Raw genomic sequence first — 14,543 nt, 5'->3', positions numbered from 1 at the left:
TAGGCAAGTTTTCTGAACAAGGGTTTATCACCAAAGGATATGACTCTTTCCCCTTGTTCAGCTGTATCGAAAAAGAGGTCTCCGGGCATGTTCTCATAAGTTGTCTATTTTATGTAGATCTGTGGAGTGCACTATCACCTGGGAGGGTATGCTGGGACTGAGCAGGTGAAAGCCTACTCAAACTTAGGGCCTAGTGGGAACTGCTTGAGCAGCCAGGATTCAGCTTCTTTTGGAATTCAAGAAGTGAGGAGGAGGCTCTTATGTGTAGTGGCGCATCATACCACCTATTTAGGAGAACTTGGATAAGTAGTAGTGTTGTGACTACATTGAGCCTACTTCACTTGTGTATTGAAGCGTTTTAGACGCACAAGTTCTGTTTTAATGTGAAGTCAGTCACCTTGCCTCATGGAGAGATACCACTGGTAGCTTTGCTATCAGTTTGTTGGCTGAGAATACTTGTTTTCTGAAAATTGCTTTGCAAGATTGTTAAGATGTGTGCATTACAAAATTTCACCTGTTTCACTTTCTTTAAGGCCAAGCTGGAAGTATACACTGTGAATGTGAGGCCATAAGGCATCAGTGTGTACAGTTTCTACATTACATGAAGGTTTTCATTTTCAGGTGAGCCAGCCAACATCATTGCTGCATAATAATAATTTGTTACCCTGTCTTTGTTTGTGTATATGGTAAACCACCTTGGTCTGTAGTGACATCTGAATGAAGGACTATTTAAACAGCCCACTGTCTAATGTCACACAAATTAGTTTTTGTCCTTTATTTTTTGGGGAGTAGAAACTTGGAACAGTCGAAGTTAAACATTGGTGTTACTTATCTTGCATTAAACAGTAGACAATTCCATTAATGTTATTTTGCTTCTCTTGAGCCTATTTCAACATCTTTTCCAAAGTTATAGAGAATAATGCCAACGCCTCAGCTGTTGACAACTCATGTTTAGCAAAAAATCTGAGGATTTTTCATCTAATCAACATTTTCATGAGAGACCTTTGAACTCTGTACCACATTTAAAAATACTCAACTGTTGATGTCCATTCCAATTGCTAACCATGTACAGCATTATTTTTAGGCATGGCCTTGACAGCTTTAAGAACGTATAGTTTCTGAAAACCTACAAATATTAGTCAACGGTATGCACCTGTTGGTGACTTCAAATGAGCACAGGCAGAATAATAGGACCCGGAATGTTCCCTCCATAGAGGGATCAACTATAAGCTACTATATGTGAATACCAGAGGGTACTTAGCAGGACAGTAATGTGAAAGACAACCTAACCTGTCCCCCTTGTCCCAGCAAGTCCGCAAGGACTGATCTTGAAAGTGCTTTGCATGCGTCAGACAAAAAACAAACCCTCAAGCATTCCATGCTCTTCTTCAATAACCTCCAACTGTAGGCTCACCATTTAACAGTGTTCTGATTTGATAAGAACACAACAGTTGCCCAATCTAGTGTATCAGGAATAGAGGTCTGTGGACCTCAACCAACTGCACTTGTAGTACCAGACTTGAAAGAAACACAAGATTTTTGTTGGAAAATGGCTCTCTCTGAAGGATGACCGCAAACATATTTGCCTTCCTCCTCTTCTTTTTCTGATCTTGTTTTTGTTGGCTTTAGGACTCTGGGCACTTTACCACTGCTAACCAGTGCTAAAGTGCATGTGTTCTCTCCCTAAAACATGGTAACATTGGCTTATACCCAACTGGCATATTTAATTTACATGTGAGTCCCTAGTAAAGTGCACTAGATGTGCCCAGGGCCTGTAAATTAAATGCTACTAATGAGTCTGTAGCACTGATTGTCCCACCCACATAAGTAGTCCCTTAACCATGTCTCAAGCCTGCCATTGCAGGGCCTGTGTGTGTAGTTTACTGCCACTTAGACTTGGCATTTTAAGCTACTTGCCAAGCCTTAAACTCTTTAATTACATATGTCACCCCTAAGGTTGGCCCTAGGTAGCCCATAGGGAAGGGTGTTATGTAAGTAAAAGGCAGGACATGGGCTTGTAGGTTTTACATGACCTCTCAGGGAGAACCTCGCAAAGTCATTTTTCACTATTGTGAAGCCTGCTCCTCTCATAGGCCAACATTGGGAATTCCCTTATATACATTTAAGTGGTCATTTCTGTCTGAAATGAGTGGTATTGTCATGTTTGGTATGGTTGGACTGGTAATGAGAAATCCTACTTAGTAGTGAATTTGGATTTAACATTACTATTTTAAAAATGGCACCTTGAGAAAGTAGGCATTTTCTGCATTTACTGCTCTCTGTGCCTTACAGCCTGTTTCTAATCCACGTCTGGTCTGTGCTGGTTGACAGCTCCCCTTGTGTATTCCACCCAGACAGCCATAAACACAGGGAACTCTGCTGCATCTGCATTCATCTGCATACTGATGGGTTTTCCTGGAATGGAAGGGTGGAGGGGCTGTCATTTACACTTCAAAGAGTACTTACTGGCTTGACCCCACACAAAGTACTGATAACCCCCCCACTGATCTCCTGGCAGACAGGGCCGTGTTGAAAGGGGAACTGGTGCACTTCAAAACCACTCTTTGAAGTCTCCTTTACTTCAAAAGCACATTTGGGTATATATATTGGGTCTGTGACCCCCTAAAATCGGACTCTAAAGGACCTACAGCTGGACTCTGTCAGAAGCACTGCAGTGCTGCCCAAAGGACGCAACTGGACTGATTTTCTGGAAGGACCGCTCTTCTCATTGTTGCCCTACTGCCTGCTGTTCCCTGACTGCTGGAAGGACTTTGCCCTCCCACCACAGGTGATCAAGGGCTTGTCAGCTTGCCTCCTGGTAAGAAGTCTCGGGGCCATCAAAGACTTCATCTAAAAGAGAAAATCCTCGCCTCAATGTGTCGCACCGGAAAAATTGATGCAGCGCCTGTCTTGCAGTTGAAAAATTGACGCAACACCTGCAGAATCGATGGGTCCCTCGTCTCACGGCTGAAAAAGTTATGCAGTGCCTGCAGAAGCAACGCAGTGCTTTTTTTTTTTTTTTTTTTTTTTTAACCGCATTTCTGTCATCACAGCACGTCTGGAATTTCCAGGCATTGTTCTCCTGGCGCAAATTGTAATCAACCCTGCAAAGTAAGGAACCAACTCACCGCTTTGCTTTTCTGGAGCCTCACCTCCTCTGTGGACTGCATTGTCTTTGTTTTTGGCGCATCCTAGGTACTTTCTGCTAAAAGATACATCCATTGATTCCTATGGATTAAGACGTACTTAATATACATCCATTGATTCCTTTGGATTAAGACGTACTTAAGATACATTCATTGATTCCTTTGGCTTGAGATATACTTAAACCTCTATAGAGTGAAATCTTGACCTGTAAATATTGGATCTTTGTTGTTTTGGTCTTGTTTTATTCAGATAAATATCTATTTTTCTAAACTGGTGTGGAGTACTTTTTATGGCATTTTCACTGTGTTTAGTGTATGAGTTATTGCACAAATACGTTACACATTCAGGGATGTAGAAATTAATAAAATATCTACTTGTCCATGGGACAGGTTGCTTCTCAAATCTACTTGTCTTGGAAAAAAATCTACTTGTCCCTTCGGTGCCATGTATTACGGTATTACGGTGACAAATTATGGCAGCAATCTCCTTGTGCAAGAACTCTGATAATAACCTCTCTGATTATACCAGGGCTACTACTACAGCAGGACTTAAAAACTTGCAATTTCACTCCCTACTATAGCGATTTCCTTATTTTGCCACCTTTCCTCAGATCTACATACTGGGGCTGGAGGAAGCAGTAAGCAATAGTTCCAGGGCTGGATTGCCTTTTGAGTTTACAAACCTGCTAACCTGCATGTTTTAAAGATTTTCACCAGATCTTCTCTAATCTTTTCCCATAATGCGAAAGGTTGGAAATGTACTCCTGACAATGGCAGAAGTAGAAGTTCTTCCAGGGTGGGGGAAAAAGTGGATGGAGGGAAAGTGAACTTGTAAACGCTCAATAGATTTTCACGTGAGCAAATCTACACATGTATGTTTGTTTGGCTAAAATACAGTTCACAAATATTTGCTAGGATTATGATTTCCTGGTCTACTTCTGTAAGCTCATGTGAATTCATCAAAGCCACTAATTCAAAGACGTATACCATGGGTGTACTTTTGTGACTTTCTTTAAGAATTGGGTCCCTAATTAGGTCTGGCGTTAACAAAGAAATGTTGTTTTTATTAAACTTTTATTTCTCTCTCTCTATCGGCTGGCTTTACTGTGAGTGATCGCATTCTGCTCCTTCAGAATATTGGCACACAAATTAGTTTTGTTCAGTGCCAGGAACTACTGTGAGGTAACGAAACTGGAGGGGCCTCCCTGCAAAGAACATGGAGGCCCCGCACTCCATACTCACTCAGGACAGGTGCTGTGCTGACAGGGCTCCCTGGAGGGGAGCTGCGGGGCCTTTGTTACACCCCTGATTGCAATGTGTTCTTTTTGTGGCCAAAAACTTTTTTTCTTTTTGCCAGTTTTTGTTACAATGGTGAGGGCCTGGCAGCTCCCACAACAATAAAGTGTTAGAAAAGCCATGTCAAAGCAAGACCTGCATTGACTAAACCAAAATACTCCCCAAAAATGTCGGACCGGTTGGCTTTGCCAGTGCTTGTTTATTTCCAAGCTTCCCATAATCTTGTTGAAAATGGTTACACTGATTTTCCATTAGGAATATTTTTTTGAAATACTAACATGCACCGAAACATTTTAATAAATGATGCTTCAAAGAAATAGCATCTAAAATTTAATTGTATCAAAGCACTTTTTTTCCTACTTGCATTTTTTCTGAACATTGTATTTTGAAACCAAAGAATCATCACTCTTGTTTACAAGCTTTTGCAAACATTTGCATATAATCAGAGAGCATTCTGGGAGCATTATACTTAGACCCATATTTTTAAACTTATCAAACATTTGTACACTTTATTATTTTATTTGTTAATTTTTTAATGGAACTGCTGCTGTCAGTAGTGCAGTGTGACCTTAAAACGTTTATTTACTGCGCTCACCCTAATAGTGAAGGCTTTTAATTAATGAACCATAAACACAAGTTCGAACAGCATTAACATATGGACACATATACCCTCCCTTGTTTATAAACTGCCAGCCAAAGGGTTTGTGCTGCAGGGGTCTGGGCCTACCTGTCCCAAGGACAAAATGAACATGAAAATGTGTTGCCCTTGACCCGGAAACAATATGTTCTAGGCGATAGAAATTCCACATCCCTGCACAAGTCTGCATGCTCTGTGCCAAGGTACCAGAGGGTGAGCACAAGATTCCCAATACCTACAAGAATCTTGGCATTGAAGGCACAAACCTGCCTTTACCAGAAGGTCTCTGGCAGTGAGAAAGATAATAAAACTGATTGGAACAATGACCTCTTGCATACCACTCATCTCACACACCAGAATGCACATCAGCTCAGTTCACAAATGGTTACTGAACAAGTGTTCACATGCCACTGTAAGTTTGGAGGATTCTAGTGCTTGTCAGAGAGAGATAAAATGGTGGAACATAGATCATATTACTTTGAGAGACTCTTCAATTTACAAACTCCAACAGTGACCATCACTACAGTTATATCCCACACAGGATTCCGTGCAAACATAGGAAGCCTTAATGTCAGGGGCCTGTGGAGCCTGACAGAGGCAGTGAAGCAAATAAATGTCTTGGAGCTTAAGACTGTTTTCCTAGCTCTCAAGACCTTTCTTCAACAGGTGAAGGGAAAAACTGTGCACATTAAAAACAATTAATAAAAGCACAATTTTCTCTTTAAACCAGCATGGAGGAACAAGATCTCACGTGGTGTCCAAGCTGGCCCAAGACATATGGAATCCAGTCTACCTCACTCCACTCATCCGCAATCCATCTCACTTCACTCCAATCTCGACTCCATGCTAATCTATCCAGCTCCAATCTTCCCCACTGCACTATACCCAGATCTACCCTACGACAACCTATCCACCCCAGTCCACATAGGCCATCTAAAGAGGAGCAACCCGGCTGGTAGTAAACCTGCCAGGCATGCAATATGTACACGTAGGCAAGCTAAGCAGATGAGAAATTGCTTCCCACAAATGGGAGCTAAAGCAGCAGGTGCTAAGTACAATTTATCACAAGTGTGGCACGCCAGACATAGACCTGTTCATAACCCCAGAACACGCAGAACGCCAATACTTCAGGTACTCCTACCACCAGTCCAAGGGGAATGCTCAATTGATAGACTGATCAGGGGCATTTGTGTATGCTTTTCCTCCGTACCAATGATTCCAATGGAAGTAGACAAATGCAAACAGTCAACCATGGTGCTCATCCTAATAGCTCCCTAGTGGGTGAGACAGGTGTGGTTTGCAGACTTAGAGGTGATCGCCCTGGAAATGATTTCAATTCTTCCAGCTGTTCAGGACCAACTCACACTACACAATTGACAAGTCTGTCACTGATAGCCGACCAGCATCAACCTGGCATTCTGGTTCCTGAGTACTTAGAATTTGAGGTTCTCAATCTCCTGCTGAGAGTGGTTAGGAGACCAAGCAAACTGAGATACTTCTTTGCAAAGTGGAAGTGGTTTATCCACTAGTGCGAGAAGTAGGGACTCTTAAACAACAGAACTAGGGTCACCACTGTCATCACATACGTAGCTCACTTGCTGGTTGAAAACTATGCAACGCTCAAGGTTCACCTGTTTGCCACTGTAGCATATACTATGGGACTTGCAGGCAAAAGTTTCTTTAGAGCACCTGTCATAAACATATCCCCAGAAGGAGCAAAAAGGGTGGGGTGGCACCCCCAAAGGTCAGCCCCCCTCAACATGCAAGGGCCTATCAGTGTTCAGTGAGACTACTGCACAATGAATAGTACAAACAATTTAGACATGCAACAGGAAGGCAGAAGTGACAAAAAAGGAGAAACCAAGGATACACTCTACAGGAAAGAAGAGAGTAACCCTAGCCTATCTGGCAAATATGTGCATTAGCATCCTCTGTATGGCAGCTGCCTGTATCCCCATACAACGCTTCACTAAACATTACTGCTTAGACATTCAAGTAAATAAAGAAACTCGGGGGTTGGGGGGGACAAAAAGTGCTTAAATATCTGTTTGCAATTACAAATCCATTTATACACAGCTCAATTGCTGCTACACAATCAATGCACAACATGTACATCGATAAAAGATTCCACTGCAAAACCAAGTGGTTACTTAGCTATAGTAGCATAGCAGTATTGCACCCTGAAGAATTTTCTGGTTTCAAAAATGACCCTCTTCCCCCCTCTCCCCCCACCGGAAATGAAAGGGGGAGACATGTCAACAGCGTAGAAAGCAATACTAGTTTAAAGACTTTAAGGTTGCAAAGGAAAAACAAAATCTGAAGATCGAACCTCTCACAAGAATGTCTGAGGTGCATGTCACGGAAGGGTAGACATACCACGAAATGGCGGTCAACAATGCCAACAAAAAAAAGAAGAAACAAGACTATTCCGGAAGTAATCACTAGATGGCATAATAATGCATAGCATGCAAATCCTGAAATTTCTTCAAGCTGCACTCCTACAGGTAAGTAGCCATTTTGCGTTTCCACTATTCTGAAATATTGTACACTTTTTTGTCATCTAAATATTTTTGATGCTGTGAATGTGATAACATTCAGATTATTGTATTTCCTCTAGATCTATATAATGGTAAACCTAAGAGAGGGAATTTAATATACAGTGCTAAAATAGTCTTTCCATGAATATGAACTTCAAGCAGCTATGACAATGTTGGCTGCACGAGAGACACTGGGACAGAGATTATGTTTAGCTGCCTGTGACCTTGCTCTCTCTTTCAAGGCCTTTGACATTCCCCAAATTACCTTGTTAGATCTGGCCTCCCCACAGATCATTAAAAAAAATATTACTTTAAAGAATCCCTGAAAATTCTGTCTGTCTAACTTTGAAAAGGTTTTGTTACTTTAAAACTCAAGTGTTCACAGGTCGTATGAAAATGTTTGCTCAAGTGTAATGAGCTTCTCTGCCCGTTTAAGATCCCAAAACTAAGGCGTGGGACGAATTGGCAATGGGAGATCTGAAGAACTGGAGGGGTTGGGAATTCCTGGTGGCTTTTCCACTGAGTTATGCAAAAAAGAAATGACAGTACTACTTGCAATTTGTCTGTTTAATGTAGTCTTCACTTAACGTACTTATTTTTGCTCACATTAATTCTTCCCCTCTTTAGGCATCTTGAACCACATAAGAGCGATGATGTTCCGGTTCACCCCTATGAAGAAATGGAGATTCAGCTCCCATCATTACTGATAGAAGAACTTTATGCTTTGACTTTGTACATTGGCCATGTCTTTGAGCTGCCCAGCGGTGTCCTCGGAGCGTTTTCTATGCAGAACCAAGGAAAGGTCTGTCTTTAGTTCATTGAACATAATATGTTTAAGAATCACATTTTTTATAGTAACTAATCCAATTTTACCTAATTTGAACTTATTTCTCTGTATTATCATATATGGCAGAAAAATATAAAATGTATTGGTAACAGACTTCATTTTGCCTCCCTCTCCTTTCGGCCCTCTTTCATACTAATGCATTTCGGTTTTACCAATTCTATCTAGAAAGCGCTCTTTTTTTTAACTTCTATTTCTGAAATCTATAAAAAAAAATACAAAAAAAATCATCCTGCAATTCACTTGAAGCAATATATTTGGAATCCATTTTATTCCAATTTTTTTTTTTATAGAAACATCTTTGTTTTGTTTGTATGCATAAGAACAAAAAAAGATAAACCAATTGCTCTTCTCACATTTAAGGCATTTACACAATACCCCTCACATATGTTGGGCCCTCCACCCCATTCTAAAATATTATGTGAGCAGCGGCTCCGGTTATCAGTCAATCTCTTTATTATCCTCCCAAACCATGATGTAGCCACCATTTTCTCTTTTTTTCATATTTGTGGGGGCAGTCTCTAGCTTCACCAATTCTCTTCCATCTTTCCACACCAGTCCATGCCCTTCATACAGGCTGGTACCGAGGGGGCAGCGAGGGAAGTCCAATGCCAAAATATATCCCTATTGGCTATCACTGTTCCTAGCCCTACCAGCTTCATGTCCCCTTTGAGCCCTCCCACATCATCCAGTATTGCCAGCAGTGTTTTCCTTGGCTGGACCTCTGTGAGTCCATGCTGCGTCAGACATGATGGATGTGACTGTGTTCCAGTAATTATGTATCACCAAGCACTTCCACACCACATAATAGTCTGCTCTGAGTTCCTGGCACCGATAGCAGGCTGAGGAGTCACAGATACCAGATTTTAAACAAACGGATGGATGTTAGGTAGGCCTGGTGGAGATATTTAAATTGAACTAGACAGAGTCTTGCCGAAGTTGCCAATAAGTGAGGTGCCATGCACGCGTCCCTCCAGTCTGCCTCGTCCAGTGGACCAAACCATCCCTCTCTTTTCTCCCTGAGGGGGCCCAGCAATTCGGGCGAGTGCACCATGAGGGTTCTGTAGATCTGTGAAACCCCGCCCCTCCCCTAGTGGCCAATAAGCAGCCAGCCGTTTAGAGGGCTGTACTCTGGGATATTGTTCAGTTCCTCTCGGTAAGCAGCAAGGGCGTGACTAATTTGAAGATGCTGGAAGAACTTAGAGGCTGGCATTTGGAAGTCCGTGGTCAGGTCTTAGAAGGCCCGCACATGGTCCCGTTCCCTGACATCACCCACCTTCGAAATACCTATGTTGCCACATCCTTTAAAGCCCTCTGATGATGACACTTGGGGCAGCCATTGGCTCTCCCACAGTTTGTTTGATGTCCCACCCAGTACACCTCAAGGCAGTTCTCCATTCCCCAAACACTACTTGGGTCACCTTCGGAAGGGAGGCTGGAATAGGCACGCCCTATAGGATACTTGTTACCTTGTTCAGGCCTAGCAGAAATAACTCAACCCGATAAGCAGGGTCTTCCCATCCCCTCATGCATCCAGTCACTATTTGGCAGGACTTGAGTCGCCCGGTAATACAGTCAGACGTCTGCCATGGACAGGCCCCATTGTATACCACACGAACACTTTTGCCGAAGGCCACCCTAGGGCTTTTAGAGACCCATATAATTTCCTTCCCATGGCCATTACATCATCGAACCAAGGCCATGAAATGTGCAAAGGATAATTCTGAAGAACATACAGAAGCACCTGGACGATCATCATTTTAACAAACATTGGCTAAGCCAATATTTTTTGCCTTTGTTTTTTCTTTTGCATTCTATATTACTATCTCACTGGATTATAAATATTAGAAAAAGGTTATTTTAATGTTTGTTTTAAATGTGATAAACCTTTTAATAGTTATTTATTCAACATACATACAATAGGTTTCGCCTTTGTCTTTTTTCTATGCAACTGGCTTACAAATATTAGAAAAATGTTCTGTTTGTTTTATCAACATTACATCCATTTGAAACTTCTCAGAACTAACCTTTGGTTCATCTCACATGCCCCTATGTGGGAGCGCCTCGAAGGCGGGCCTGCGCTATATAAACCTGTTGAATGCTTAAAATGGATCATGACATTGCTGTGAACTAGTAGAAGTATCTCTGTCGGTAACGTTGAGTCTTCTTGGTGGCTTGTGTAGCGCTTACGTAGCCTGTGTCATGGCACTGCGATGTTGGAGAAAGGGAGGAGGAGGGCTAGGTAGGACTGAACAAGAACTAAAGATATGAGAGTGAACAAGGGTGTGTAAAGGGTAGGGACGAGGTTTCTCTGGATTTATTCCAACTATCTCCCTCCTATGATAACTCTCACAACCCCCAAACCTCCCATATGCCTCTTTTCTGTAGACCTCCACCCCCTGCTCCCTTCAGTAATTGTGTAGGACATATCGAGGGACCCCCCTCACACAGCTGCACGCCTCTGCCATAACTAACATCGACTACATTCAACATTCTTTCAAAGCACTTGATAAAAAGCAGCAGATTAAAGATTACTGGGGCACCAAAGTAGCGAATCAAAGATTGCTGAGCACCAACGTATAGGCTGCTGGGCACCAAGGAAATGGATTACATATTGCCCGGGCACTCAAGCAATGGATTACAAATTAACCTGGGTTTAATGTAGCTGATTACTGGGATATTAAAGTAACGAACTGCACATTATTTGGACGTTAAAGTACAGTATTACTGCGACTCCGAAGTGACTGTTACTGACTAGCTGGGCACTAAACTAATGCATTTGTGATCATGGTGCTATAGTGCAAGTGAATGGATCGCAGATAACTATGCCACCAAAAGATTATTCACTGGGAGGAAAGGTAGCAGGCTGCAGATAACTGAGGCACGTACCAAGGTGTTAGTCTACATAATACTGGGACACCAAACAAATGTTTTACAGATTACTTGACACCTAACTAGATTTAAGTAACTGATTATACTTTTCTGAAGCACAAAGTGTGAAAATAACCATTATAACAACCACTATATGAATAGAGTACAGATTTCTGGTGTACTAGAATAGTAAATTAGTGAGCCACCAAACTAATAGATTATGGGTTGTTGTGAAACTAAAATAAGCATTGTAGATCCCAGGGACACAGGGTAGATTGAAGATTACAGTGGAATCGAACGTGTCCTTCTGCTGATTAATTGGCAACCAGAGTTTTGGATTACAGATTCTGGTACCAGAGTAACGGTTACAGGTCAATGGGGTAGCAAAAATTACAGTACGATGAGACACTAAAGCAACTGATTACAGATTACTCTGGTACTAAGATAATTGGTTACATATTACTGTGGCAGCAAAGGTGGTCAGCTACAGTCTAATAACACATCAAAAGTGACTGATTACAGATTACTCTGGTACTAAAATAACGGGTTGCAGACTACTGGGGCACCAGAGTTGACAGATTACAATCTAGGTTAATGAGACAGCAAAGAGATAGTGTGCAGGTCACTGGGGCACCGCAGCAATTGATTATACATTTCCGGCCCTCGTTACTGGCGCATTTTAATGAACAACAGAGCACCAACTTGGCATGAAATAGATTACAAAACCATAAACTGATACATTGCTGCTCAAAGTGATAGATTAAATGTTTAATGAAGCGCCACAGTGATAGATTACTGATTATTATGGCATTAAACAACTGATTAAATATCATTGGACAGAGGCGTCACTAATCTCACGCTGTCGATTACCTTTGCTCACACACTATATGTGTTTGACAACTGAGTTTAAATAGATTGGCAGTCAGCGGTCTCACCATCAAGCACAATGGGAACTTTTCTTTTGGAAGAGGTGCCTGTATGCCCTCCACCCTCTCAAAGATAAATATTTGGAGTGATGTATCAAAACACAAAGCGTGTCGATAACGCTGCTGCATTAGTCTGTGAGTTGTCTGCAAATCCTACATTCAGTCCCAGACGTTCATCCTTCCAGCGTCGATAAAAGGCGTCCTAACAGATTGCCTATTAATGGCACCTGGTATGTACAGCCCTGTGAAGCCACAAGTCTGTGGCAGAGCGCCCTGCATTAATAAGGTTATCATTTTACAAGATGCATGAGAAGTTGCGAGGGATCTGTGCTGGCTACGCTACCTAAAGGCTGTGGGATATTAATTTAAACTATTTTTCAACAGGTCGCCTCTCACTTTCTGCTGAATTCACTAGGCATGGACAGAATCTGAAGGAGAAACACAACCTCAACAGCGGGCTGTGGCACAAGGACGATTTGTTTTCATAAAAATTAACAAACGAACCAGATTGGACGCCTGAGTTCTTCTTGTCCAAACATGTCAAACCTGCCCTGTTTTCAGCTTAATCCTAATATTTATAGGTGCAACTGTCTCAAAAGTATGACAGGATTGACATCGCTGCGAAGCTGTGTCAGTAACAAGTGCCATTCTTAACCAGTGCATCAGTTTGCAGTTAATTACTTACACATTTAATGACATCGGAAGGTCGAAAGCTTGAGCAAATTAGCAAAGATGTAAGGTGTAAGACTTGCAAGGTGTACTTATATTTTAAGTTCATTAACTCACTGAGCTAACACTGGCTTTGAATAAAGGTTTATTTTAAGAGAGGGTGTAGGGCGCGTGTTGCCACGCTACTGTACAGTCCAAAGTATCATGCACGGCAATTACTCAATAGGACCAATATTTTCGACCTAGGAAGGATGAAAGCCTGAGATGAGAACCTGTGACCTCCAAGTTTCACACAGGTCTCTGCAGCAAGCGATTTAAACCTCTTAGATGTTTTACTGGTTGTGAAGTCCGTGCCTCCTTTCTACAAAGCGCTTCCTGCAAAAACGCTGCATTTCTCGTCGTTGTGACTGACAGCTGTCACCCAGTAAGAAGGCTCTGGGATTCCAGACTGCAGGCCGCACTGATCTAATCGCAGCTGTGAATTAAACTCGATGAGCTATGTCACCACTTTGCGGTTGGAAGTGTGCAGAGTTGGCACCACAGTCCCGTGAATCTGAGTGACATCCCCGGCGGTGAACAAAACACGAAAAACAACCAAGCTAGGGAAAAAATGAAAATATTTTCTGAAGTTTAGCAAACCCCTCACCTTTTAAACAGCTTCATCAAATGGTATCTGGATAAACGTTTACTTTTTAGTAGTGGGCGTATTAAATACAAGCATTGGCAAAGCCAATAGATTTCGCCTTTGTCTTTTTTACTGTGTAGCTGGCTTACAAATATTAGAGAAACGTTATCATGTTTGTTTTATTAAATTAAAAACAAACATCCTTTAAATGTGCTCGCATACATGTTATAAGAAAGAAGACGACAGAAGGCTGCAGAAGACAAAAGGCGAAAGAAGAGAGAAGCGTGAGAACACAGAAGCCGGAAGAAGACAGAAGTCGTAAGACTGGGGAAGACAAGACGGGAGAAGAGACAAGACAGAAGATGTGAGAAGAGTGCAGACGTGAAAAGATGGAAGACGGCATGCTATAAAGAAAACGATATGCAGAAAGAAAAAAGACAGAAAAGAAGGTATTGAAGAAAAAAGACATTAGCGAAGTAAGAAGACTGCGTGCTGGAAGAAAAAAGGAAACCGTAACGAAGAAAGAAGACCGCGTGCAAGAAGAAAAAATAAGTACGTTCAGCGTTGCAGCCAGAGGAAGGACACTGGCCAGTATCCAGTAGGAAGTGACCAGAAGGAGCAGTTAGTCCTCAGGCAGTCGATGCCAAGATTGTCAAAGAAGACGACGTGCTGGCCAATTCGAAGCAGGTAAATCGGAGCCACCTTGGAGTAAGCCAATGGTAAGTTCAGGTAAGTAAGGAGCTGGTTCCAAGCCCCTTTCAAATTTCTTTCTTTTTTGTTTTTTAACTAACAAAAGATTTTGCAAGCATGCGCAAGTGCCCATGCTGTTGAAACCTAAAAAGCTCTATTCTGCCCATAAATTTGAGGGGGAGTTTGTCCCACTGTGCCATATCCTTCCAGGTTTGGCTCATCACATGGCAAAGATTTAGGCTCCATGTAAGGCCTAGCTCCGAGCTTCAAGGAGACGTATATACCAAGATATTGGAAGCTAA

The 14,543-nt window shown here is 42.0% G+C and overlaps 1 protein-coding gene across 1 annotated transcript in view; it reads left to right on the top strand.

Annotated features, from left to right (window-relative positions):
• Nucleotides 1-14,543, top strand: part of MMS22L (MMS22 like, DNA repair protein) — a 426,716-nt gene that overhangs the window by 25,299 nt on the left and 386,874 nt on the right. Inside the window, exons 4-5 of the mRNA XM_069235533.1 lie at nt 534-621; nt 8,244-8,418. Of these exons, the coding sequence (XP_069091634.1) occupies nt 534-621; nt 8,244-8,418 (263 nt within the window). The remainder of the gene's footprint in view (nt 1-533; nt 622-8,243; nt 8,419-14,543) is intronic.

This window comes from Pleurodeles waltl, chromosome 5 (genome assembly GCF_031143425.1).
Source record: "Pleurodeles waltl isolate 20211129_DDA chromosome 5, aPleWal1.hap1.20221129, whole genome shotgun sequence".
NCBI lineage: Eukaryota > Metazoa > Chordata > Amphibia > Caudata > Salamandridae > Pleurodeles > Pleurodeles waltl.
This window is presented reverse-complemented; position numbering and strand designations above follow the sequence as displayed.